Source organism: Haliotis cracherodii, unplaced genomic scaffold (genome assembly GCF_022045235.1).
Source record: "Haliotis cracherodii isolate W230 unplaced genomic scaffold, xgHalCrac1.p SCAF_26, whole genome shotgun sequence".
Classification (NCBI taxonomy): domain Eukaryota; kingdom Metazoa; phylum Mollusca; class Gastropoda; order Lepetellida; family Haliotidae; genus Haliotis; species Haliotis cracherodii.
Genome location: NW_027266282.1, coordinates 5037672 through 5062267, shown reverse-complemented (window position 1 = coordinate 5062267; position 24596 = coordinate 5037672). Strand labels below are relative to the sequence as shown.

General features: G+C 38.6%; 1 protein-coding gene across 4 annotated transcripts in view; it reads right to left on the bottom strand.

Moving 5' to 3' along the window:
• The window catches only part of LOC139472960 (golgin subfamily A member 2-like), a 42848-nt gene extending 22455 nt beyond the window's left edge, over positions 1–20393 (bottom strand). Inside the window, exons 1-14 of one of the 4 annotated variants that reach the window (XM_071255437.1) lie at positions 20253–20393; positions 17035–17163; positions 15631–15692; positions 14248–14304; positions 10944–11007; positions 10066–10131; positions 8728–8808; positions 7796–7897; positions 6526–6619; positions 5861–5967; positions 4291–4302; positions 1858–1916; positions 1196–1256; positions 518–598 (exon numbers count right to left, since the gene is read on the bottom strand). In XM_071255437.1, coding sequence (XP_071111538.1) covers positions 518–598; positions 1196–1256; positions 1858–1916; positions 4291–4302; positions 5861–5967; positions 6526–6619; positions 7796–7897; positions 8728–8808; positions 10066–10131; positions 10944–11007; positions 14248–14304; positions 15631–15692; positions 17035–17163; positions 20253–20393 — 1116 coding nt within the window. The remainder of the gene's footprint in view (positions 1–517; positions 599–1195; positions 1257–1857; positions 1917–4290; positions 4303–5860; positions 5968–6525; positions 6620–7795; positions 7898–8727; positions 8809–10065; positions 10132–10943; positions 11008–14247; positions 14305–15630; positions 15693–17034; positions 17164–20252) is intronic. The other 3 variants (XM_071255438.1, XM_071255439.1, XM_071255440.1) reach the window with 3 other exon arrangements.
• Between the last annotated feature and the right edge of the window lie 4203 nt (positions 20394–24596).

Genomic DNA, 24596 nt, shown 5'->3' with positions numbered 1-24596 from the left:
ACATTATGTGTTTGTTGTTTAACGCCACACTCAGCTATTGTCACATATATGTAAATATATGTATGCCCTGTAAATAATTGAATCCAGACAACACAATCCAGTGATTAACATCATGAGCATCGATCTACGCAATTGGCATACAAAGTATGTATGAACCAAGTCAGCGAGCCTGACCACCCGATCCCATTAGTCGCCTCTTACAACAAAAATATTTGCCTCATACAGCAAGCATGGGCTTGCTCTTCTCTACCCGATTCTTCATGGGTCATTAAACATTAGGGGTAAGGTAGCTTGCCTAAGGTGAGGTGAGGTGAAATGGGGTTTAACATCACACATATGTACACATAAATATTACATATTATATTGCACTTGTGTATGTTTAATATAGCTAATCGAGCCCTGATACATAAAGACAAATTTAACAAAAACACAAATTAGACAAACATGTTGACAACTGATTATGTGTTTGTTGCCGTCACTGCAACGGATGATGCTTTATCATGCTTATCAGACCTACCTGTTGTGCATAGAGCTCCGCCATTTCTAGTCGCTTCCGTAACTCAGCAACAGTTTGTTCAAGGCTTGAAAATTCTCCAACCTGGATGAAACAGAAACACATCCTTAAAACACATCAACCATGGACACCCAGAGAGGAAACACTTCCGATCCATGGAACCATGTCACTTGCTGACTGAGCAATAGTCACAGTCGGCAGTATTCCAGCTGTATCAACTCGGCATGTAAATAATCAAGTCCAGGCCTGGAAAACCAGTGGTTGACAGCATGAGCAACTACCAATGCCAGTGGGCCACAGTGAAGGACAATCAGCCGGGCCACAGTGAAGGACAATCAGCCAGGCCACACATCTTGTCTACATATCAACCTATGACAGTTTAAACTATGAGAGCTCCAAAGCCCACGTTAATATTTTTCCAGTCAAAGTAATATCAAAAAAAGAAATTTTGACAACTCAGCATTTTGTCTGACATTTCTCCTGTTGGTCGGACTATTTTGAGTATCCAAAATCTTGCCCTCAAGTTATTAAAATGTTTCAGACTATACATGCTGTATGAAAGGGAATGTACAGTAGTTTGACTCACAGTAAAACTGAGTATCGGTCAGACTGATATTGACAATTATTCCTACTATTAGTATAGTACAGCGTAGCATAGCATAGTCCCATTATTCACATTACCTTTGAACTGAGTTTCTCAGATAGTTCAGAACTCTGCTGTTGAAATTCATCTTTGGATTTACTGAAACAACAAGACATGTTAACAATCCAAAAGGCGAAAGAAGTTATTCACGTCCTTAATCATGTTAATCAAGTTCACAGCAGGAATTATGCATCATACAAACTTGTACCTGAACACTTACAACTTACTGACAAATATCATATTGCATTTACCATATTTTATAATACATATGATTAATATAAACTATAATGACAACAGAATGAGGCTTGCAGACTTTTGGACATTTGTAATTCCGTATTCGCCATACTAAGTGCTCTGCTCCAATATACACCATGACAAAACTTCGAGATATCTTTAAGTAATCTGCAAAAGTGCCTCATGTAAGATCGAATATTTACATGACAGTCCACATTTTATTATGTTATTGTTTTTACAGAAATACGCAGTATAGAAGAGGCACAGAACTGCCTATAACAATTATCACAAAAGGTTGGGTTTCATCAATGTTTGAACTTAGTTTGTTCATTACCGCTCAATCTCCAAAATCAAATTTGATTGTATGGAGTTTAATGAGCATGATAAGCACCTTCTTTGCAATGTTATATGAGCCCAGGGTGCTTATTACGGCAAATATGGTACATGCCATTATTTCAAAACTTACTTTGCCTTATACAGATCCATTTTCAATCTATCAATTTCCTTCGTAGACTCTCTATTAGCCTGCAAAACATTTGGAAAGGAGTCTGATTTTCATGTGAAGAGGCACCATCATTTAACATAGAGACATGTGAGAACGTGTTGTAAGGGAGATAACTTACTCAAAATAATCGTTTCTTGAAAATAACCATATATCCTTGATATATATACCTGGTACAAAGATAAGTTACCATTATGAAGTATGCTTTAGGAGAAGGAAATATCACAGCTTTTGAGGCAATATTGTCACTGAAATTTCAAAGTATTTGACAAATTACCAAGAGTGAGTTGGGTTTCAGCTTTTATCAATATTCCAGAAATATTATGGCGGGGCACACCAAAAATGGGCTCCACACATTGTACCCATGTGAGAATCGAACCCGGGCTTCGGTGTGACAAGCAAAAGTCAGGGACTCGGATTCCAAACTAAGGGCCCTTGTCAGGTAAATTGAGAAAATAAACATTATCTTGTTGCAATTGTTTTCTGAAATTCAGATATATTTAATTTTACATTGCATTGAATGCAATAAAGTAAAACTAGCATTAAAGTCTCTATCAATAACGGTCCGGTAGTCAGTAAACTATAAGCCCCCTCTCCAAAGTCGAAATATGAATAATAGGGATGAAACGATACATCGGTACGTTTTCTTCTGTATCAATGCAAGACGATACACTTGCTTAAATATATTACTTACTACTTGTTTAATAACCCCCCAGCAATTTTGTCAGTCAAATTCGCAAAATGTATTGTAAGTAGCATTATAAAAATAGCAGCTACGAACATGTGTCTACAGCCAGCTTTTCCTTTAGAACATGATCCGAAAAATTAATAGTCAAGAGGTTTCCATGCAATTTGACGTAAATATGTGTATCACGATATGTATTGTATCGTTATCTGTGTATCAAGATACATATCGTATCATGACCTTGTATCATTTCACCCTTAATGAATAATAACTATAATCACACTTGCTGTAGAGTAGAGGCCGATCGCCCCACTGGCCTCTGTGTAGGTCTAGATAAACATTTTGAATCAATGAAGAGTCAAACAAATGAAACAATCCACGTGGGGATTGGGTGAATTTCGGTGTAAGTCTTTTGGAACTAGCTCAGGTAACAAACAAAAGTCCAACTGGCTCTCACGTCTCTGCACAATGGATAGAAATAGCTGGAAACCACATTTCATGTCAGTAAATTATCTCCCTTGTTCGGTGTGGAACACAACATTGTGAATATCTAAAAATGGTGCAACTTGGTGCACAGACACAAACACTGGCAACAAACAAAGGGCAACAAACACAATTAGCCACGACACATGATACATGATACAAACAATGACACACTTTCATCTTTACATAATAAATTCATCTTTAATTATCAATTCTGTATCAATTTGCATCACACCATGTATACATACATACATCCCTCGTCCATGATGTAATGAGTACAGACATGTAAAATGTTATTAATTGCCTAACCAGATCTGCACCAGCTCCTGAAATCTTTTTCAACTCAACATGCAGAGCATGCTGATAAATCTTATTTTAATTATAATATAAATTTCAAGTTGGTTCCATATTACCAAATAAAATAAGTAACACTTCTAATTTTCATTAAGGGGGTAAAAACAGAATGACAAACTGAATAGGATGAAAAACGAAAGAAAAACTGAAAATACATGAGAAACTCATCAATGGGTTCAACGATGAAATAAATATTTAATTATTTTTTTAACACTTCACTAGTATTCAAATTCTATGGCAACAGCCTGTAAATAAAAGAGTTTGGAGAATCCAGTGATTGATATTGTGAGCATTGATCCATGCTGTCGGGGTATGATGCCACCCAATCAACAAGCCTGACCACCTGATCCATTGAGTGGCCTCTTACGATCAGCATAGGTTGCTGGTGGCCTAATCTAACCTAGGATCCCCACAGGGGAAAGTGAGAAATATACACAGGCTTGGATTTACACTGTCTACATTCACAACAAATGCCTTTAAATGAGATGGTGTAAAAACACTTTCTGGGAGATATATCATAATTCTCACATTCTGATACTGATTTCACCAAATGATTTGTAATATATGATATCAAGTGATATTGTTGTTAAAACATTGACACATTGAAGAACAAAATAATCGCTTTGTTAATTTGTTATCCCATGAATCTGCACCAAATAGAAATCTACCCCTCTACCATCTACCATTAAAATTGTGTAAAACCGATTAAAACTTTGAAGCGAACTAGTTGAAAATGTTACGCAAGTGATGACCACAGTATCCAAACATTTCCTCTCCACCCAAACAGAGCAAGCTCCCAATCTATCTACAAGGTGGGACAAGGTGGGACAAACACAAAACAGACAACCAGTAAACATGATAAACACTCAGCTTACCTCTTCCAGAGTCTACAGTGCCAGGAAAACAAGTGTTAGTGCCACATACTGACTTAACTACAACACTTACCTACCAGTCATAGTCAGAGCAAGGGGCTGTCGGGGGCTAGGGGTGTCACAATCACCTCGTTTACGTAGCGCGATACTTAAGTCCATTGATACACATTACAATACTTTATTTGCACTAGTTTTTGCAGGAAACTAATGTTCTGTGAAGCATTGCTAACCGGGGATAGTAAGTCTGTTTTTAACCAGTTTGTGTTTAATTTGATTATGTTTAACCAGTTTTGTGTATTACCAGTTTGAATTGAACCAGTTTTGTGTATTACCAGTTTGTGTATTACCAGTTTTGTGTATTACCAGTTTGTGTATTACCAGTTTTGTGTATTACCAGTTTGTATTGAACCAGTTTTGTGTATTACCAGTTTGTATTGAACCAGTTTGTGTATTACCAGTTTGTATTGAACCAGTTTTGTGTATTACCAGTTTGTGTATTACCAGTTTTGTGTATTACCAGTTTGTATTGAACCAGTTTTGTGTATTACCAGTTTGTGTATTACCAGTTTTGTGTATTACCAGTTTGTATTGAACCAGTTTTGTGTATTACCAGTTTTGTGTATTACCAGTTTTGTGTATTACCAGTTTGTATTGAACCAGTTTTGTGTATTACCAGTTTTGTGTATTACCAGTTTTGTGTATTACCAGTTTGTGTATTACCAGTTTTGTGTATTACCAGTTTTGTGTATTACCAGTTTGTGTATTACCAGTTTTGTGTATTACCAGTTTTGTGTATTACCAGTTTGTGTATTACCAGTTTTGTGTATTACCAGTTTTGTGTATTACCAGTATGTGTTTAACATGCATGACTGGTTAATGTAGACTCTTTGTAATTACATCATGCAATCATATTTGCATTGATTCTTAATAGTCAGTAAGCTAGTGCTAACCCGAGTTGTTATCAGTCCAAGTCAAAAACTCTGTAAACATAATCCTTGGAAAATTCAGCATCAAAATACGAATCATGGTAGGCATATCAGTTCACCATCAGATGCACCATCAGATGCAGCATGGTGCTGCAGCATGGTGCTGCAACATCGCGCTGCACTGCAACATCGCGCTGCACTGCTACACCTGTGAGTTGTGACACCCCTAAAATGGGCATCACCAAAACAGTTCAACGGACGTCGCATTACTGGGGCATATTGATTCACACAATACAAGCATGTCAGTGTTATCCTGATGAAGCAACATGGTAGAAACACAACCTGAATGAACAGGGTATGATGCAATGTTGTATCTGTATGTACTTTAGCAGAATGGGTAGAAAGATCTGTGGTATGCATATCATATCTCCACTTAAAAAATGTTACCTATTGTCTAATATCAAAATGAGGGACATACAAAGATGCTTCAATTGACAGGGTTATTTAAAAAATAATAATCACACTTCCTTTTTAGAAGAAATGATCAGACAATATTGATTGGGGTCAGGGACACAGTTATCAAGTTTCAGTAATTAACGTAAATTATACATGTTTGGGTACAAATAAACAAATAAACAAACACAAACCTTTTCATACTGCTGACTAGACGAAGATACAGACGATACGTTTCTCTCCAAGTCAGCCACTCTCTGTCGAGATGCTTTCAGACGACCACTGAACTCCTCAATCTCATCTGAAATCATGAAAACGTCAGTTCACAAAACTGTTGTCATCAAAAATAGCAATCTTATCACATTACCGTACACTGATTTGTCCTGTCTGAACCAATTTGTTTGGTTGGTTTGTTGTGTAACACCGCACTCGGCAATATTCCAGCTATATGACAGCAGTCTGTAAATAATAGAATCTGGACCAGACAATCCAGTGATTGATATGATGAGCATCAATCCATGCAATTGGTATACAATGATATGCATCAACCAAGTAAGCGAGCCTGACCACCTGATCCCATTCGTCGCCTCTTATGACAAGCATGGGCTGCTGAAAACCTATTCTACCCTGGATCTTCACAGTTTGATCCTCAATAGAACCTGTACTGGGTTAGCCTGGTTGTTCTGAATTGACTGAATATAATGAGCTCTCTTGTATGAAGCCGTGATGTACAATGCAGATTAATGCCGACGTGTTCACAAGAGGCATTTAGACTGGTTGTTGGCGTCAAGCTCTTGCTAAGTTGTCAGAGAGATGACAATGATTATGTTATAATAGGATGAAGATAAAATACACCTACCTAATCTCTGCTCCGCAATGCGCTGTGACTGACTGACTTGAGACTGCAACTCTGTTTTCTCCGCAACAAGTATTCCGATCGTCTGTATGTGCACCTGCAAGGAACAGAAAGTCTGTGAACCAGTCCCTGATAACGGCCCTTGGTAGGTCACATAGCATAAGTAAGATTCAGTTACCCTCCCGCACAGTGATGACTTAGCATTACAACACTGCCACAGGCTACTTTGCACATCACTTTTGTCTTGTGTGGTAACAAACACGAGGTCAGAACAAGCCATGGTAATGGAAGACATTCAGTGGGAATTCAGATTACAAGATATGGATAAACAGCTTCTTTATTGTAACTAAGGTGACGCTTTGATGTAGATTCAACACCTTTGTCAAGCAAGTGATGTACATCAAGGTCAAATATGGGGTTACATAGATATGGATGGGAGATATATACAAATGATAAGGCAGAAGTACAAAGAGTGATTGACATCACACAGTGTAATACAATCATGATTGATGCATACAAGTTGATAAGATTGATCTGGGTTAAGTATCGTGAGGTGCTAGCTGATAAGGAAAACAATGGAATTATACGGAGGGACAACAAGTTGATAGGAAGACAGTAAGATACAAGCAGTCTAGAGATTAGAATCTCACTGAAATGTCAACTTAGTTATATTAAAGAAGTTGTTTAATGTCTATCCATACGAACATGTCCTTGATCATCACATCAACTTCTTAATCCTACTCAAAGAACTTATTTCCATATTGTTTTGCATTGTTTTATCAGGCTATCCCATTGCATCACCAGAGTAAGGAGTAGAAAAAGACATATCAAAGTAACTGTATCATTGATTACCTATCAAAAGAGTACAGTGTATCGCAGTGTAAAAGGTGAGTTTTTCATACCTAGAATAAGGGTGCTTTCAAGGGATGACGTCTTAAACACAGGGTTGAAGAGTTTTGATGTTTTTTTCCCCCCCAAAAAACAAAGACATTACTGTGAGCACGTAACACCGGAAATACCATGTCAACAAATCCATACTTAAGTACGTAAACTAATCATCTTATTACACTCTCTGGTTATAAAAAGTGTTCATTGGTTACACCTCAGATGACTGGCCCACCTCGGCTGTGACTGTTCAGAAGCTATTTACACCAGTCTGTTTCTATTCCTGATGACAAAATCACCAGCCCCCATCTCAAACAAAACATGTTTATGGAATAATAATTTTGTTGTGGCCCATGCTTAATGAGGGAATACATCTCAGAGACAATACCTGCAGTTGTTCCCTGAGGGACCCAACATCTTTCTTGTGTTTATCATCGAAGCCATCTCGCTCCTGGTCCAGCTGCTCCTGTAGGGTCTTCGCATGACTTCTCTGTAACAAGCAGGACAACAGCATCAATCTGTGTTCACAGCTGGCAGCCATTCAACACTGAAACTAACCTTGAACTCAAGGGCAGATAACCAGAAACGAGCAGGCGTTTTATGGCTCTTTTAGCAACATTCTAGCAATATCATGACAAAGGTGCTTCAAACACAGTTCCAATGCAGAGGTAGAAACTAACAGTTTTCGTCCACTACACTAGTTCTTATGATGCAAAAAGGGCCAATTTCAACTAGTCCTTATGATACCTTAACTATTGGGCAGTTTGGCAAGGACTATAGGACTAGTGCCAATTTCTAACACTGCCAGTGTTGGGAATCAAACCGAGGTCTCTGGCATGACAAGCGAATGCCAACCCACAGCCCCAAGTTTGTTTTGTAATTGGACACATAATGGCCAATACTCTGTGAAGAGTGAGGTATGACAAGGACCCTTTTTGGCCTGCTGGAAATGTTTCAAGTTGTGGAAGACTAATCCTGATATGCACCGTATGTCCATAATGTCCTTACCATGCTTAAATGCATCTGCTAGGCTAAAAAAAGAAGGATTATCAGATTTCTCGTCCATATATTTAAAAAAAACTCTGCCTGAAAACCTTCCTGACACAAATGAGACTTTCATCAAAATTTGGTGTTATCAGTTATGAATCCAAAATAAGCGTATGTTGAGAACATGAAAATTCAAATCTCATCAACACATCTGCTAACAATTTCCCACAGAAATTTCCTGCAAAAGGTAGAGGAAAGACTTAAGTGAGTTCAAAAGGCTAATTTAAAATCCCTTGGAGCAGGGGAGCCCTGTATAGGTGCTATGTGACTCACAACTTGTTCAATCTGTGTTGTCAACTGTTCATTAGTTGATGAGTATTTCTCCAGGAGAGCTGCAAGTTCACGATTCCGCTTCTATGGAAAAAAAATGAAAACCAAAAGTGAACATGTGAAAAAACAAAAATGAAATTAGAAATGCATGTACCTAAATAATGGTTAAGGATGTCTGTTTGACTGTATCAAGTGAATTTCACTGTTTCTAAGATCTGTCAAAATGCATTCAATTGTGCTGGGCACACTTAATACAGGGGTTGATTCACTGCTGGCCCGTTGGTCTGTGCCAGTTAAAATTACAAAATTTCACCCTTTTCTGTGTATGTTTAATTTTCTTAATTGGATCATCTCAGTAATGAGTGAGTGAGCTTTCAGCAATATTCCAGCAATATCACGGCGGGGGACACCAGAAATGGACTTCACACATTGTACCCTATCGAAAATTGAACCCTGGTCTTCAGCGTGACTAGCAAACGCTTTAACCACTTGGCTACCCGACCACCCCTTCAACTCAGTAGAATGACAATGCCATTTTGTAATGTTGTGTACAACAACTTCATTATTTGCACATAAATCACCATGAAATGAGGCAAATGGAAGCCAAGAGATAATCTCAGAGTGAAGGAAAAAACGTTCGAGGGGTGAGGAGTTCTAAAACTTTCAGAGCCCTGCTAGTTGGCTACACGACCACAGGCTAAAATACTCTATGAGAATACTAGTGTAGCAATAATATGATTGGGTCGTGATACGATAAATGTCCTGATACTATGGGTGCGATATGATTCGTATCCAAATACAGCACTTCCATTGCATAAGTTGATATTCTTTCTTTGTGTAGGTGACTTATATGTTTTAAAATTTCAGATCGAAGATGGGATATTGTAGGGCAGAAATATATAGGTTAAAGGGCAGCGAGAATGTTATGCTATTTATAGCCAACTGGGAATTACTAGAGAATCTGCGTAAGCTGGTTGTTGAACAGTTTCTGTTATTATTTGTGTTTTTACTCAATCTCAAAGATAAATTGAAATGTAATGTATCATATGTATCGTGATACATGGTTTGTAAACTGATGAGCCTCGGATCACGATACAATGCTATATTGCTGTATTGTTACACCACTAAAGAATACATGACAATTTAAGTGATCATCACGTTAGGTTTCTCAGACAATCAATAAAAACATAAGGATTCATGAATTGTATTCACCCTCAGTTTCTAAAATGCAGAGACATGCCACTGTAACTATGGTAATGGCATACATTGTTATTGGGCACAAAAATTAGTTGTTCTTCAGTCCTTGTTACATGCCATGATTAACTCCCCAAATCGCCTCACCTCAAGCTCTGCAACACTTGAACCATTTGTGGTATCCATCTCTTCACCATTGACAAAGTCCGAGGTCTGTAAAAAAAGGGACAACAAATTTAATATTAGTATCATGAGAAATATCAACTCAGAATTGGAACTTAACACTAGTCCAGGGCTAGTACAAATTTCCGAATTTCCCATTGTTTTAACAATACAAGGGCATTTCATCTTTACCTGGGCTAGAAAAGCTTTTGAGTTAAGTTCTAACCCTGTAAACTCTACAAGTACATACACTATGACACAGCCAATATTTTTGACCTTGTTAAAATATCTGTCAGACATCATATTTCAATCAGGACAAGTCATTTGACAAAGAATTATTGTGTCATGAGTTATCTCCCTTTGGCAACTGATCCGAAACGTGAATACCATAGCCGGGATATTGGAACCATGAGAATACATATATGCAGCATAATGCTCAATATTATGTACTTATGTGCTAAAAAATACTTTCCAGTTCTCTTTAGTGCTCCTGTCAACGACTTTCATCATGTTTATACCGATTGACAAAACTCCACAAGCAATTAATTAAGTTAATCTAAAATGTCCATCTCTCAATTGTATGAATGAATGAATGAGTATGGTTTTATGCTGCTTTTTGCAATATTCCAGCAATATCACGCCACTGGACACTAGAAATGGGCTTCACACATTGTACTCATGTCGGGAATCGAGCCTGCGTGACGAGCGAACACTTTAACCACTAGGCTACCCTACCGCCCTCTCTCAATTGTAACATATATGTAGATTATCATCTTGTACTTCAGATAATAACGCACAAAAACATTTCGAGTCCATCATCACTGGGAAACATTTCTACTTGCATATGCCATCAGCAAACCCACCTCTGCTAGAAGGCCATTGATCTGTCTGGACAGCTGCTGCAGGCTCTCAGTGGAGGACGTTGTTCTAGAGAAACAGCAAACAACATTAATAACCTCCCAATACTCTCATCAGCCTTGTCTGTCCAGTGTAGTATATCTCCATTCTATTGTGCTAAACACCCTGGATGCCATCAAAGCTTTATTTGCAGAAGTGACGTCACTATCGTCCAACAGTATCAGCTTGAATTAACCAATAAAATTACTCTTCTGGGTGATCTAATTTCAAAACTGTGAGTCCTCTAAAGGGGTCGATTTAACTACTTAAAATTACAAAGGGCTTGCTAAACCACAAAACCGATGTCCTGTCTGGCTAGTCAAAATTTCACCCCTTCTTCCTCCATGTGTTCAATATTTTTAATTGGTCACTACCTGTGAATCATGTAATTCTGAAGAGAAAATATTTAGGGGGGATGAGGTCGTGTGAATGTTTAACTCAAAGAAAGATATATGTTAATCATCTCAGTAGAGTGAGTGAGTTTGGTTTTACGCCGCTTTTAGCAATATTCCAGCAATATCACGGCAGGGGAAACCAGAAATGGGCTTCACACATTGTACCCATGTCGGGAATCAAACCCGGGTCTTCGGCGTGACGAGCGAACGCTTTAACCACTAGGCTACCCGACCGCCCCTCATCTCAGTAGAATGACAACCAGACATTTTGCAATGTTGTTTCTTTGCTCATAAATCAGCATGAAATGAGGCGAATGGAAGCTAAGATATAATCTCAGAGTGCAGGAACAGGCGTTTCAGGGGTGAGGAGTTCTAAAATGTTCAGAGCCCTCCCAGGTGGCTACACGACCATAGGCTCGGTCACTTCACGTCCTCCATCATGTTGTTGTAGTCTCGTTAGTTTGGAGAAGGGCCAGTAACTCTTAAAAGGAGCAAGCCCTGATGGCTACATACAAATTTGTTGATAAATGCATCCCTACTCTATAAATTTAATCAAATCAGAAGACTATCATTACGATGTTCAAGCTAAAAGAAATGTTTTCCCCAGTGATAAGCATGATAAGGGAAGGGAGGGATGTTTTTATACTTTAGATGTTGTAATCGAGAAGGTATGCAACAAACAGAAAAGTGGTGATCATGATTATTCCAATCCTGCATTTCTTTGGAAGGCTACGCTTAGTGTTGTGTCGTTTCAACAAGAACCTACAGCAGCAAAAGGGTACAGGGTATTTATCAAATTAGAATGGAGACATAATACACCATGATACACTGGATCATTGAGGATGTATTTATTACAGGAACAGCATAAACATCATACCACGCTTTAGGAATTCTGTTCTGGGTCCCATTCGACACAGCGATCGGATCGTGACACTTAGCTGATCGTAAGTCCTGTTCTTTAACACTGACTTACGACAATCAAAGAGCCAAGATAGCTTTGTGGAACGGGGCCCCAGGCCTTATCTAAACATCAATAAACTACTTTTTTCACATTTACCAATTTACTATAAATCACTTAAACATGTTAAAATTGTCATCAGCAAATATTGCTACAGGAACCCTGCCATGTAGTGTTCAACAATAACACCAACATAGGGGTGGCCAGCAGCGTCTCGGCATTATCAGTAAACATTGTAACAGTGCTTCACCCAAAAGGACCAAAACAATAAAAATCTATTTCTTTTATACCAACATCATACATATGCAATACAGACAAACATAATAACAGGTTTGTTTTGAAAACACAAGGAATTGGTAGATTAATAAATTGGATGTTAGCAAGAGTTAACAAAAACGTTGAACAGTGATGAAGGTTGAGAACTTGGCAATTAAGTCGGACAAATCTGAAAATGACAAAGAGGCAAGTGAACTATGACATCACTTCCTGTAGAGCTAATATGAGATTGCTGGTACACATCATGCTGTGGGTTACAAATGCTTCATGCACTATTGGAGTCAATACAGTCTGACTAATCCTGCCTATTAACTCAGCATTATGGCTGTCACACCATTGTAAAGCCGGCAAGTAATTTTTCTTTCATTATTACGGGAAGAGTTGTTTAAAAGCTAAAATCTCAGCATCTACGGACACACTAATGACACCCTACTTGCAAGGATTAGCATCTGACCTTCACTTATGTTAAACAAGAAGTGAGGCTGACTGTGGAATATTCTATTTTCAGCGTTAGAAACTGGCACTAGTCCTATAGTCCTTGACAAACTACCCAACAGTTAATGTATCATAAGGACAAGTAGAAATTTGCCATTTTGAAGGGTTTTGCTATATGTTAGTTTCTACCACTGACTTTGAAACACTTATGAGGATTGAACATGACATGACAGTAAGAACCTGGAATGACAGCTCATATTTGTGCACGAATATTCACCCATTAAACTAACAATTTTGTGAGAATGTGCAGTGAGAGCATGAACCCTGTAATATCTGCCAGGGCAACCATGGTAACAATCAGCAATTTGTATCCATCTGGTCCTCATCCTACACATTAGTGGTTAGTTGCGTCATATGAGCAGAGTGGGGTACTTGGATCCAACCAACACTGCCCTGGAATCTCACAAGAGATGCAACTTCTTATAATTGTCAGTGATGTATACATAACAAGTTTGAGCTAGAACAAGAAGTCTAGGTCTAGAATGTAACAATAGGATTGTGACATACTTGTCTGTCTCTATTCACATGCTGAAGCTATACATCTTGAAAATGTTTGATCATAATAGTTCAAACACGACTAGCATGAGTAGCAAAATGCACACACAGATATGACAGATGAGGTATGTGAGTAAATATAAATATCTAGAGGATTTATATGTCTAACATCAACAGGCTGAAAAGCAATAAAAAGAAGGACTGAGCTTTAACCATTCCAAAATACCTCGACTTCCAGCACACCAAAGTAACATCATTTTCACATTCTGATGAACTCAATACAACTTGAATTTGCAATAAATAATGCAGAGAATTATCACCATGAGCTTGTTTATCAAAACCAACCTGAAGCATATGTCTGACAGGGACTGTCTGAGATGTCAAATAACAAAACTTTCACAGCAGTTACAAACAAAATTAGATCAAAAGGGGTATGAATCTGTCCCTTGAATGAGAATTCTTTGCTGAAGACATTCCAAAAGGATGCAGACTGAAGCATTGTCATAATTACGCAACTTCATCCTGTTAGGGTACAGAGAACATGCTTCAGTCCAGGTGATATCTAGGACTACTTAAAGCTCAGTCAGTGGAGAAACAGAAGGCACAGCAAGCAGCAACACAACTAGGAACAGCTTCACGCTGCAGTTATACCTGGTGGAGGACCCAAACCACTGGGAGTGGCCATGTTTGGGCTGCTCTTCAGCTTGTCTAGGATGTGTAAAACAAAAACTGCAAGTAACTATCTACATGCTGTAGTATATGTAGTAATAACTGGCCTGAATTTAATGAGTTAATATGTGCCCCATTCCACAAATCGATCGTCGCGCTAGGACAATCATAACTCCCATACTTTAATATATCCTACGACAATCATAGCGCTGACATCGCTTTGTGGAACGGGACCCAGAACCTAGGCGTTAAATGACACTGCAAGGTCAGGATACGATACGAATCACAATCCATGGGTCATGATACATATCGCAACATGAACATTTATGTCAGATTGCATGGAAACTTGTCAATAAATATTTTAGAGCAGGTTCAAAAAGAAAAGCTAGTTGTAGACACATGTTCATGGCGGTTATTTCTAGTAGTGAACTTGAAATGCTAATTACAACATATTTTGCGATATTTGACTTACAAAAACGCTGGAGGGGTCATTAAATGAGTAGTAATTTATTTCAGCAAGTATATCATCTTGCATCTATACAGAAAAATCATATCGCGTATCGTATCGTAAACATGAAAACACACAATGCACTGTTGCACCCTTACCAGAACCGTAAACATTTAACATGCTAAACATGTTCAGGTTAGATGTAATAAACTTAGATTCCAGTCTACAACTTCAGCTACATTCTGCTTGGTACGGTAAATTCAGCTATAACTAGTTCACACATTAACAGACCCATGAAGATCTCTGTAGACACTAGGTCTTCAGCAACATTTGCTTGCCATAAAAGATGACTATGCTTTTCATAAAAGCCAACTAACAGGATCGGGTGGTCAGGCTCTCTGACTTGGATGATGCATGTCATCAAATCCCAATTGTGTAGATCAATGCTCATGATGTCAGTCACTAGATTGTGTGGTCCAGACTTGTTTTTTTATAGACCGCCGCCATATAGCTGGACTATTGCTGAGTGCAGCGTTAAACAAACAAACAAACAAATCAATATCAACACTATATTTACTGCTACTGGGCCAGCAGACCTGAAGGTTTTGTAACAGACATTCCGAATATAATGTTAAGAAATTTTCATAATATGAACGACAAATTAATCCAGGATTATCGGATCAGGTTATTTATCAATGTTATTTTAAAATCTAATTCACTATGGACTGAAAACAGATATGATTGATACAATAACAAGGTTAAGTTTGTCAATCATAATCAACATGATGATGATAAGTAGCTGCTCGCAAACAATAAAGCTCTGTCCAAACTTAAAATACCGAAAGCAGGGAAGCAATGCAAAAGGTGTCCCAAATTCTGACAGAGAATTTTCCCTGGTTGACAAATGATGTACCCACCTGGCATCGACAGCTGACTTGGGGGAGGGGGTGTCGTTACTTTCACAGTTTGACTCAGGGACCTGGAAGGAATCACAGAATTCACACAATCCTTCTCAATAGAAGACAGAATTGACAAACACAGTACCATGATCTACATAAACTTTCTTTACATAAATTTAATAACATGTTATTAAACATGGCATGTGACCCAGGAGATCCGGTAGAGAATAGGTCTTTAACAACCCATGCTTGCCATAAGAGGAGACTAACGTGACTGAGTGGTCAGGCTTGCTGACTTGGTTGATGCATGTCATCGTATCCCAAATGTGTAGATTAATGCTCATGATGTCAATCACTGAATTTTCTGGTCGAGACTTGATTATTTAGAGACCACCATTATACAGCTGGAATATTGCTGAGTGTGTGTGGCTTTAAACAAGAAACAAAACCAATAAACATGGCAAGTCTTTCCAATGATGTTCCAAAGTTTGTTTGTCGTTTAACTCCGCAGTTAGCAGGCAGCTTGAATCATTGAATTCAAACTTGTAGGAAGACAAATAGGCAATCTTAACTTCTGCCTAATGGCCATGGCAACTGGAAGTACAATCTCATTAAAATTAGATCTTAGTTCTTGCTACCGCTAAACAAAGATCTGAGGACATCCCATTACAGGTCATGTCAGACTGACCTTTTCGCGAACTTTGACCGACCAATGGAATGACTGACAAGAAGTTGATATCAGCCAATCAGAAAGCAGCTTTATGGCACTAATTTCAAACTGGTGACTATGCTTCGAAACATATTTCGACAAACTCTTGATTAAAAAAACAAAACTGAACATAAGAACATGTTGGAATGGCTAACAGATGGCCTAGATTATATGGATTAAGTCATTTATTCACCCTATTCTGCTACACATTAAACAAGATAATAAGATCCCTAGCCATGCATCAATCAGATGTTATCATGGTTAGAGATGGCACAAGTCAATTTGAGAATTAACCCTGATCAAATGTCAACATGCTCAAAGCAACGTTCAACTGTTTGATCAAATATCTTGCTATTACATTTATAACCATGACAATCACAAGGGATAACCATGGTAACTTAACATAGCTTTCATAAAAAAAACCTCCATAATCCCTTGAATAAAAACAGAATAACGTAAATTTTAACATTGTTTAACATGTTTAAGGAGGGCCTCTGTCAAAGATAATTCTTTTCACACCACAATGCTGATGAAATGAGGGAAAAACATTCCAATCCAAGATACATGTCAAACATATGCTGCACACTCGTGAGAACACAGAAGGAGTCTAGTAATCAATGTGCAATGTCATAGTATGGTCATTCTGGAGCATGTTGAGTAAATACAAGACACACCATGCAAAAGCTATGGGGAAATTTCTACATGTCCCTTACCTTGCTCTGCTCTGGAGACAGATTAGTGGAAATGTTTTCCTTGTTTGGAGTCTTGTCTTTGTTTGTTTTGGTTGCCGGGGCTGGCGAGCTGGTAGGAGTTCGTCCAGACTTCTGTTGAAATTGTTTAAGCTGGAAAACAAGGACATTTAGTTAGCTAGCAGCCCTGTATTTTACCACTGTTCATTATTAGTGGTGGAACGATACATCGATGCATACATACCTTACATGCCTAAAATGTTTTATGTAATAAATGTTACACCAAACACTAATTAGTAGTGAAAACGTAAATATTTTCATCCATTGCGCCATACTTGACACTGCCAATCACCAGTGTGTCAATACTGTGATGTATTTGGCCATCCTGTCTATGAAAAAGATTGGTTACCCACCACAGATAAGAGCACATGCAAGTATCGTGATACGTATCAGATCTTGAACAAGGTATTGTGATACGTATCGGATCACAGTGTTGGTGTATCGTCCCAGTCCCATTCATTATCTTCATGGGTTGTAATTCATCTGGACCAAGCACACTATTCATCAAGCCAATGATCCACTCCATGACACACAATCAGCCAAGTTACACAAGTCTACCTTGCAACTGCAAGTCTACCTGGTTTACACATGCTAACAATGCACAATCAAAGAACATGTTTGATCAGTTTAGTTACAAACTTAGACATGTTAGAAATAAACAAACAAACAAACAAACTGATACGAACATGGTAAACTTATGCTGGTTTTCGCAGATTCTACCACGTCTACCTTGATACAGACTATTGCTATTTTGCTTACTATTCACTGCTACTGTCAGGCATGCAGTTAGTTCATTTGTTACAAATTAAGCAAGTTAATTGGCGGATCCAGAGGGGTGTGTGTGAAAACCATACTTATATTACAAATCATGCATATCATTGCACATAACATACACAGTGTTTGAAATAAGCTTGACAATGACGACAGTCTAGGGGTCCTTGTCACAGCCCTAATGACAAAACGTCAAGATATAGGTCTTTATTCAAATACTATTGGAGCAACCCTCAACATGCTCAAGGACCAGAGGTCCCCCTTTCATTTTGTAAACTGCTAAACTATTTGATAACCAATGATCAATCAACATGATCAACATAAATGTATTAATTAGTGACACATCAAGATGATGAATGGCGATGCAATGCAGCGATCACCAAGCGTTCCTCTATAACCACGGCAACCGTTAGCAAATATGTTTTCAGCAATCACATGGGCAAAACATTCAACAGGCCTAACACAATAAATAACTGGAAAAGAATAATGTTTGTCAAGCACAGTTTAGAAAAACTGACTACTAAAAAAGAGCAGTTTGGCAAATATGCCATGTGTTATCTTCAGCACAAGCAATAAATTGAATCTCACAACAAACGGGAGAGTCATATTACATGTGACAGCTATGTTATCATCGGTTTTGTTATTTTATCATTAGTTATCACTATGGTTGCATACCAGATTCTATACTTGACGTGAGTGACTGATGATGCCCCAACATTTGTGCTCGACACTAACACTGGTCCAGGACCAGTTTAGTTAAATAAATGGTGGTCCTGTGGTTTAGTGTTATTTTGGGGACGATGAAATTAATTGAATTTTGTAGGACTTTTGAAATCAGCGATAGATTGAGTCTAAGCTCGAGGCACCTATGTGCTCAGTGAGTGAGTGATCATTGCTTAATGCAGCCATTCCCAGTGACCAAATGACCAGAATGTTGTCAAGTTGGTAATGTCATGTCATCAGAAGAATGTCCTATCATTTTTTTCCCATCAAATCATGAAAAAGTCCTAATAACATATAAAATGAGAGAATGAGACTTTACCAGCTTCAGCACTCATCTGAAGCACAAATCTGGTAAAATGCTTTTGATGTAGTAAAAGTTGGCTAGCAGATGTGGTAGACAGACCCTCTGCCATCTCTACCCTTGGACACATCAAACAGTATCCAAGTCAGCATAAACATGATAAAGCCATAATCACTTACTCTACCACTAGTGTTACAACTAACCAAAGAGAAGACTTGAAGTTATATCATCCACTAGTTAGATGCACATAGTTGTTGGACTGTAAATTATTGATTGGTAGGTTAAATAGTTGAAGCAATCTCACTCAGTGTCCGAAAGGACTGCCCGCCTGCCTGGGGCAGAAGATTCTTAGACTACTTACGTCTTCAATTTTATTATAACTCATTGTAGATTCTCAAGTACTTGTTTGCATAACTTCAACTGATGTGATTTGATTACTCTGATAAGCACAAGATAGGGCTCAGTGTAATTAGTTTGGTTGCACTCAGCAATATTCCAGCTATATGACAGCGGTCTGTAAATAATCAAATCTGGACCAGACAATCCAGCGGTTGATGTCATGAGCATCTATCCATGCATTGGGATACGATGACATGCATCAACCAAGTCAGCCAGTCTCACCACCCGATCCTGTTAGTTTCCCTTATGACAAGCATGGGTTCCTGTATGGGTTGATGTATGAAACCATACATGTACAAAGTGCATGCAAATTCATTATATATTCATATTTTGTTTAGTTTGGGGAAAATATTTTTTTAATGAGGAGTGCTGTTATTGGTGACATTTTAGAGCATCAAACAAATAATAACGACCAATATCTTGTATATCGACTGCAAGTGTAGTTTACCATGGTATACACCATGTGTACCAGCAAATGTCTTCGGTATGAAATTTGAGCTCAGTGACGTGTTTACTGTTTACACTCCACTACTGACAGTGCAAAGAGAGGCATGCCCGTAGATGTTATAATAGCGTATCAATATAAAACAACGAGAATAAACATAGCCTTGAGGCCGACATAAGCATGTGTATTTTCGATTGAACACGTACACTCATTATAGTAGTAACGGATAATCAAAACTATTTCATATTAACTCAAATTGAACTTGCATGAAATGTTGTAGTATATTTGACTACTATGTGGAGGTGCAATGACATAACTTATTAAACTATCATCTTGGATATATTAATCAAAACGTGCAAAAATGTTTCCATCTGTCAAATTGGTGTTGGCAACTTAGCAAAAAAACACTTCCGAATGGCACGATTTACTTTCGCGTTTATCGCATAATAAGCATTTCAAGGGACTCCTAGAATTACATAACATGCGTATGCAATAAATAATTATCAACCGGCATACTGGTTTGCTTAACATATTAGTAAATACCCTCTTTTTGGCAGCGGCGATTTTATCTCTTTTAGAGCTGTCTGCCATTTTCGGCCATTGATGATGCGCACGCACCTGACACGCAGTCAGGCTGGCATCCTTGCAACTGGGCTCCTGTCTATTGATTTCTAAACACGCCATGTTTCTGCGGCTTGGAAGAGAGAAACCAGTGGATTATTATAAAACTGAGGCTTGGGAACGAAGTCATGGATCCAAATATTGAATTTCATAGAAACACTGAACGGTTGTAAGTGAATCATACGGTTTACTATAACTACTCGAATAATAATTTGTAGATATGTAACATCAACATGCCATTTACAATCGGTTGAGTAGAAAATGATTGTTCAAACGAAATATGATTCACGAGTAATGCTGTGACACACTTGTGATCTAATTAATACCTTCCTCTACTTCAGAAAAGGAAGCGAGAAAATAAGTAGTGAATTTGTAGTTAGTGATATATAAGCAAGCAGGATATCAAGAGGAACATCCACGAGGGGTTGTTTAGGCGACAGTGTACAGCACTATCTGCATACATTTACATGACAAGGGCGGATCCAGGATTTTTACTGCCTACAACATGTAGTATTTGATTTTCAGGGGGTGGGAGGGAGGTCCTGGACACCCAGTATACCCTGGGCACCCCCACCCAGCCCGGATCCGCCTATGTATGATGTAATCCCGCCTCCAATACAAACCGCCCCGTGAAGATCCGGGGTAGAATCGGTCTTCAGCAACCCATACTTGCCGTAAAAGGTGACTATGCTTGTCGTAAAAGGCGACTAACGGGATCGGGTGGTCAGGCTCGCTGACGTGGTTGATGCATGTCAACCGATTACTCAAAACATTCCCATGGAGGGAGTTACAAACAGCATTTAGCAGTTTCAAACCTGAAATAGTCAATATGATGTCTTGAACTGCAGTATAGCTTTGATTAGTCATTTCATCACGCGGAACGTCCGGGGTCATACCATAAGACGTTAATTTGTTTGTTTTTTGTTTAACGCCGCACTCAGCAATATTCCAGCTATATGACAGCGGTCTGTAAATAATCGAGTCTGGTCCAGACAATCCAGTGATTGACATTATGAGCATCGACCCACGCAATTGGGATATGATATTGCTGACTGCGGCGTGAAACAACAAACAAACAAATTCAAACAAATTTAGCAAAATCTGATAATGGGCTAATAATTGATCCCATGTTTTAATAGATCGAAAGCCTCTGCGTTTATACTTTTGGATAATGCCCCATACCTTGGACATGCGAGTATTGGAATTGACAGTTACTGCATATTAACTTTGTCAAGATTTTCGTTTTTTTGTTGTTAATAAATATGCCTTGCTTTTGCATTTAAGATTTTGAAGTTATTTACATTATCATGGCATGGCAATGACAATAATTACAGCCGTTGTCATTTCGTCATGATTGTGAGGCTTTGCAGAGGATTTAGAAATACATTCATCAGAAAATAGCTGTAAATGATAAGCTTTAAAATTGTTTGAACATGTTTTTTTGAAACAGTTTGCTAAAATAAAGATGACGGAGGAACATAAAATGTGGTCACAAAATCATTGGACGGACCATTCATCCAGCAAAACGGAGTGTGTAACTGAAAAAAATCAAAAGAAAAATATGTGCCTGTACCAGGATGTAGGTTTGTTCTTGTATTATCATTAACAATACATAAATCGTCGCGAAGCAAAACTGTATTGGATCTTCCACTTACTGTTTGTATCATCCCTAGTGTGTCAATTTAAATCGTCCATGATAATGAACATTTTTTTAAGGCGAAGGAGCCCTGGGAGCACCTCGTACCTGAAACCAAGATAGTGGAAGAGCAGCCGATGGCGTATCGTGAAGTGAGTGAGTGAGTATGGTTTTACGCCGCTTTTAGCAATATTCCAGCAATATCACGGCGGGGGACACCAGAAATGGGCTTCACACATTGTACCCATGTCGGGAATCGAACCCGGGTCTTCGGCGTGACGAGCGAACGTTTTAACCACTAGGCTACCCGACCGCCCCCGTATCGTAAAGATAGACACAGTGTGAAAACAAAGCGTAAGGTTAAAAGGAGAGCATCTGTTGGAGGAGGAGTATGAGTGACAGAGACGTATGGCCACGTCTTTCAAAGCAGTTTTATCAATCAGACTGGTATAGTTGTTACACGGTGCATTGTCAGAATGGTATAGTTGTTACACTGTGCATTGTCAGACTGGTATAGTTGTTACACTGTGCATTGTCAGACTGGTATAGTTGTTATCACTGTGCATTGTCAGACTGGTATAGTTGTTACACTGTGCATTGTCAGACTGGTATAGTTGTTACACTGTGCATTGTCAGACTGGTATAGTTGTTACACTGTGCATTGTCAGACTGGTGTAGTTGTTACACTGTGCATTGTCAGACTGGTATAGTTGTTACACTGTGCATTGTCAGACTGGTGTAGTTGTTACACTGTGCATTGTCAGACTGGTATAGTTGTTACACTATGCATTGTCAGACTGGTATAGTTGTTACACTGTGCATTGTCAGACTGGTATAGTTGTTACACTGTGCATTGTCAGACTGGTGTAGTTGTTACACTGTGCATTGTCAGACTGGTATAGTTGTTACACTGTGCATTGTCAGACTGGTGTAGTTGTTACACTGTGCATTGTCAGACTGGTATAGTTGTTACACTATGCATTGTCAGACTGGTATAGTTGTTACACTGTGCATTGTCAGACTGGTATAGTTGTTACACTGTGCATTGTCAGACTGGTGTAGTTGTTACACTGTGCATTGTCAGACTGGTATAGTTGTTACACTATGCATTGTCAGACTGGTATAGTTGTTACACTGTGCATTGTCAGACTGGTATAGTTGTTATCACTGTGCATTGTCAGACTGGTATAGTTGTTACACTGTGCATTGTCAGACTGGTATAGTTGTTACACTGTGCATTGTCAGACTGGTATAGTTGTTACACTGTGCATTGTCAGACTGGTGTAGTTGTTACACTGTGCATTGTCAGACTGGTATAGTTGTTACACTATGCATTGTCAGACTGGTATAGTTGTTACACTGTGCATTGTCAGACTGGTATAGTTGTTACACTGTGCATTGTCAGACTGGTGTAGTTGTTACACTGTGCATTGTCAGACTGGTATAGTTGTTACACTATGCATTGTCAGACTGGTATAGTTGTTACACTATGCATTGTCAGACTGGTATAGTTGTTACACTGTGCATTGTCAGACTGGTATAGTTGTTACACTGTGCATTGTCAGACTGGTATATTGATTCTAACGTATAACTTCCCCTGTTCAGTCTAGGCCACCCTGATCAAAATTAGCACACACACGAAGGAGTGAACGTGAAGGAGTCGCCTCTCCATAGGGGATGATAGAGGAGAGGCATATCCAGGTGTTGTATGCACCTGAACGTGATCCTCAATTGCCTACTCTCTTTTCCAGCATCGCAGTGGAAACTGGACTTTTATAGTCAGTTAACTCACTTGCCTCGGGAAGATGCGCAGTGAACTGTTTCCTTCTTCTTTGCTGACTCTGGTTCTGATGTTGGATGTTTGTTGTGAATTGAAAAGTTCTGTCAGAGAGGCTGGCATCAATATATATGACTGGTTCTGAGACATCTGAGTGATTTCATCAAATATCATCTGCTGATCCTTCGATCAAGATATTGATGGCTGGCATGGAATGGAGATCTTGTCAAAACTGGTACCTCGGGTCAAAGATACGATCACAGAGTAACTTTTTGTTGAAGGAGTTTGAGACGTTAGATTGAACTATGTTTTAGCTTCACGATCAAAAGTAGGCCAAGTCTCGACGAGACAGAACACTCTCAGTTGACAGCGCTCTTTACAATGGAAGCCCACACATCTGAAACATTGCCGTTAAAGTAAGGTAAAAAAGAACCAAGTTTAGTTCTGTCATCGCATTTCATTTTTCAACTTTGTACGCCATTCATTCCTTCATCGATGGACAATTGTCTCTGTATATGCGTTCACCATAGATATATTTACATCTTTATCCTCAAAAGTTCAAAACAATTTGTGAAAACTAAAAGCAAATGTTACCTGTAGTTTACAGAAAGTGAAGTTTGGACGTCGTCATACATAACATCTACGTGAAATTTGGGGACAGAACATTGAGGCAAGGAGTAAGATCTGTTTCTGCTCTTTTCGGCAAAATAAAAACTAGGGAATATATTCGTAGTTTAAGTTAAGCTTCGGGTATATCGATGGTCAGACAGCGTTCATTAATGGTCAAATAGCCAAGTCCCTTTCACTGAATGGCCCATCTGAAGTAAAAATAAAAGACACCAGTGAAACCGGC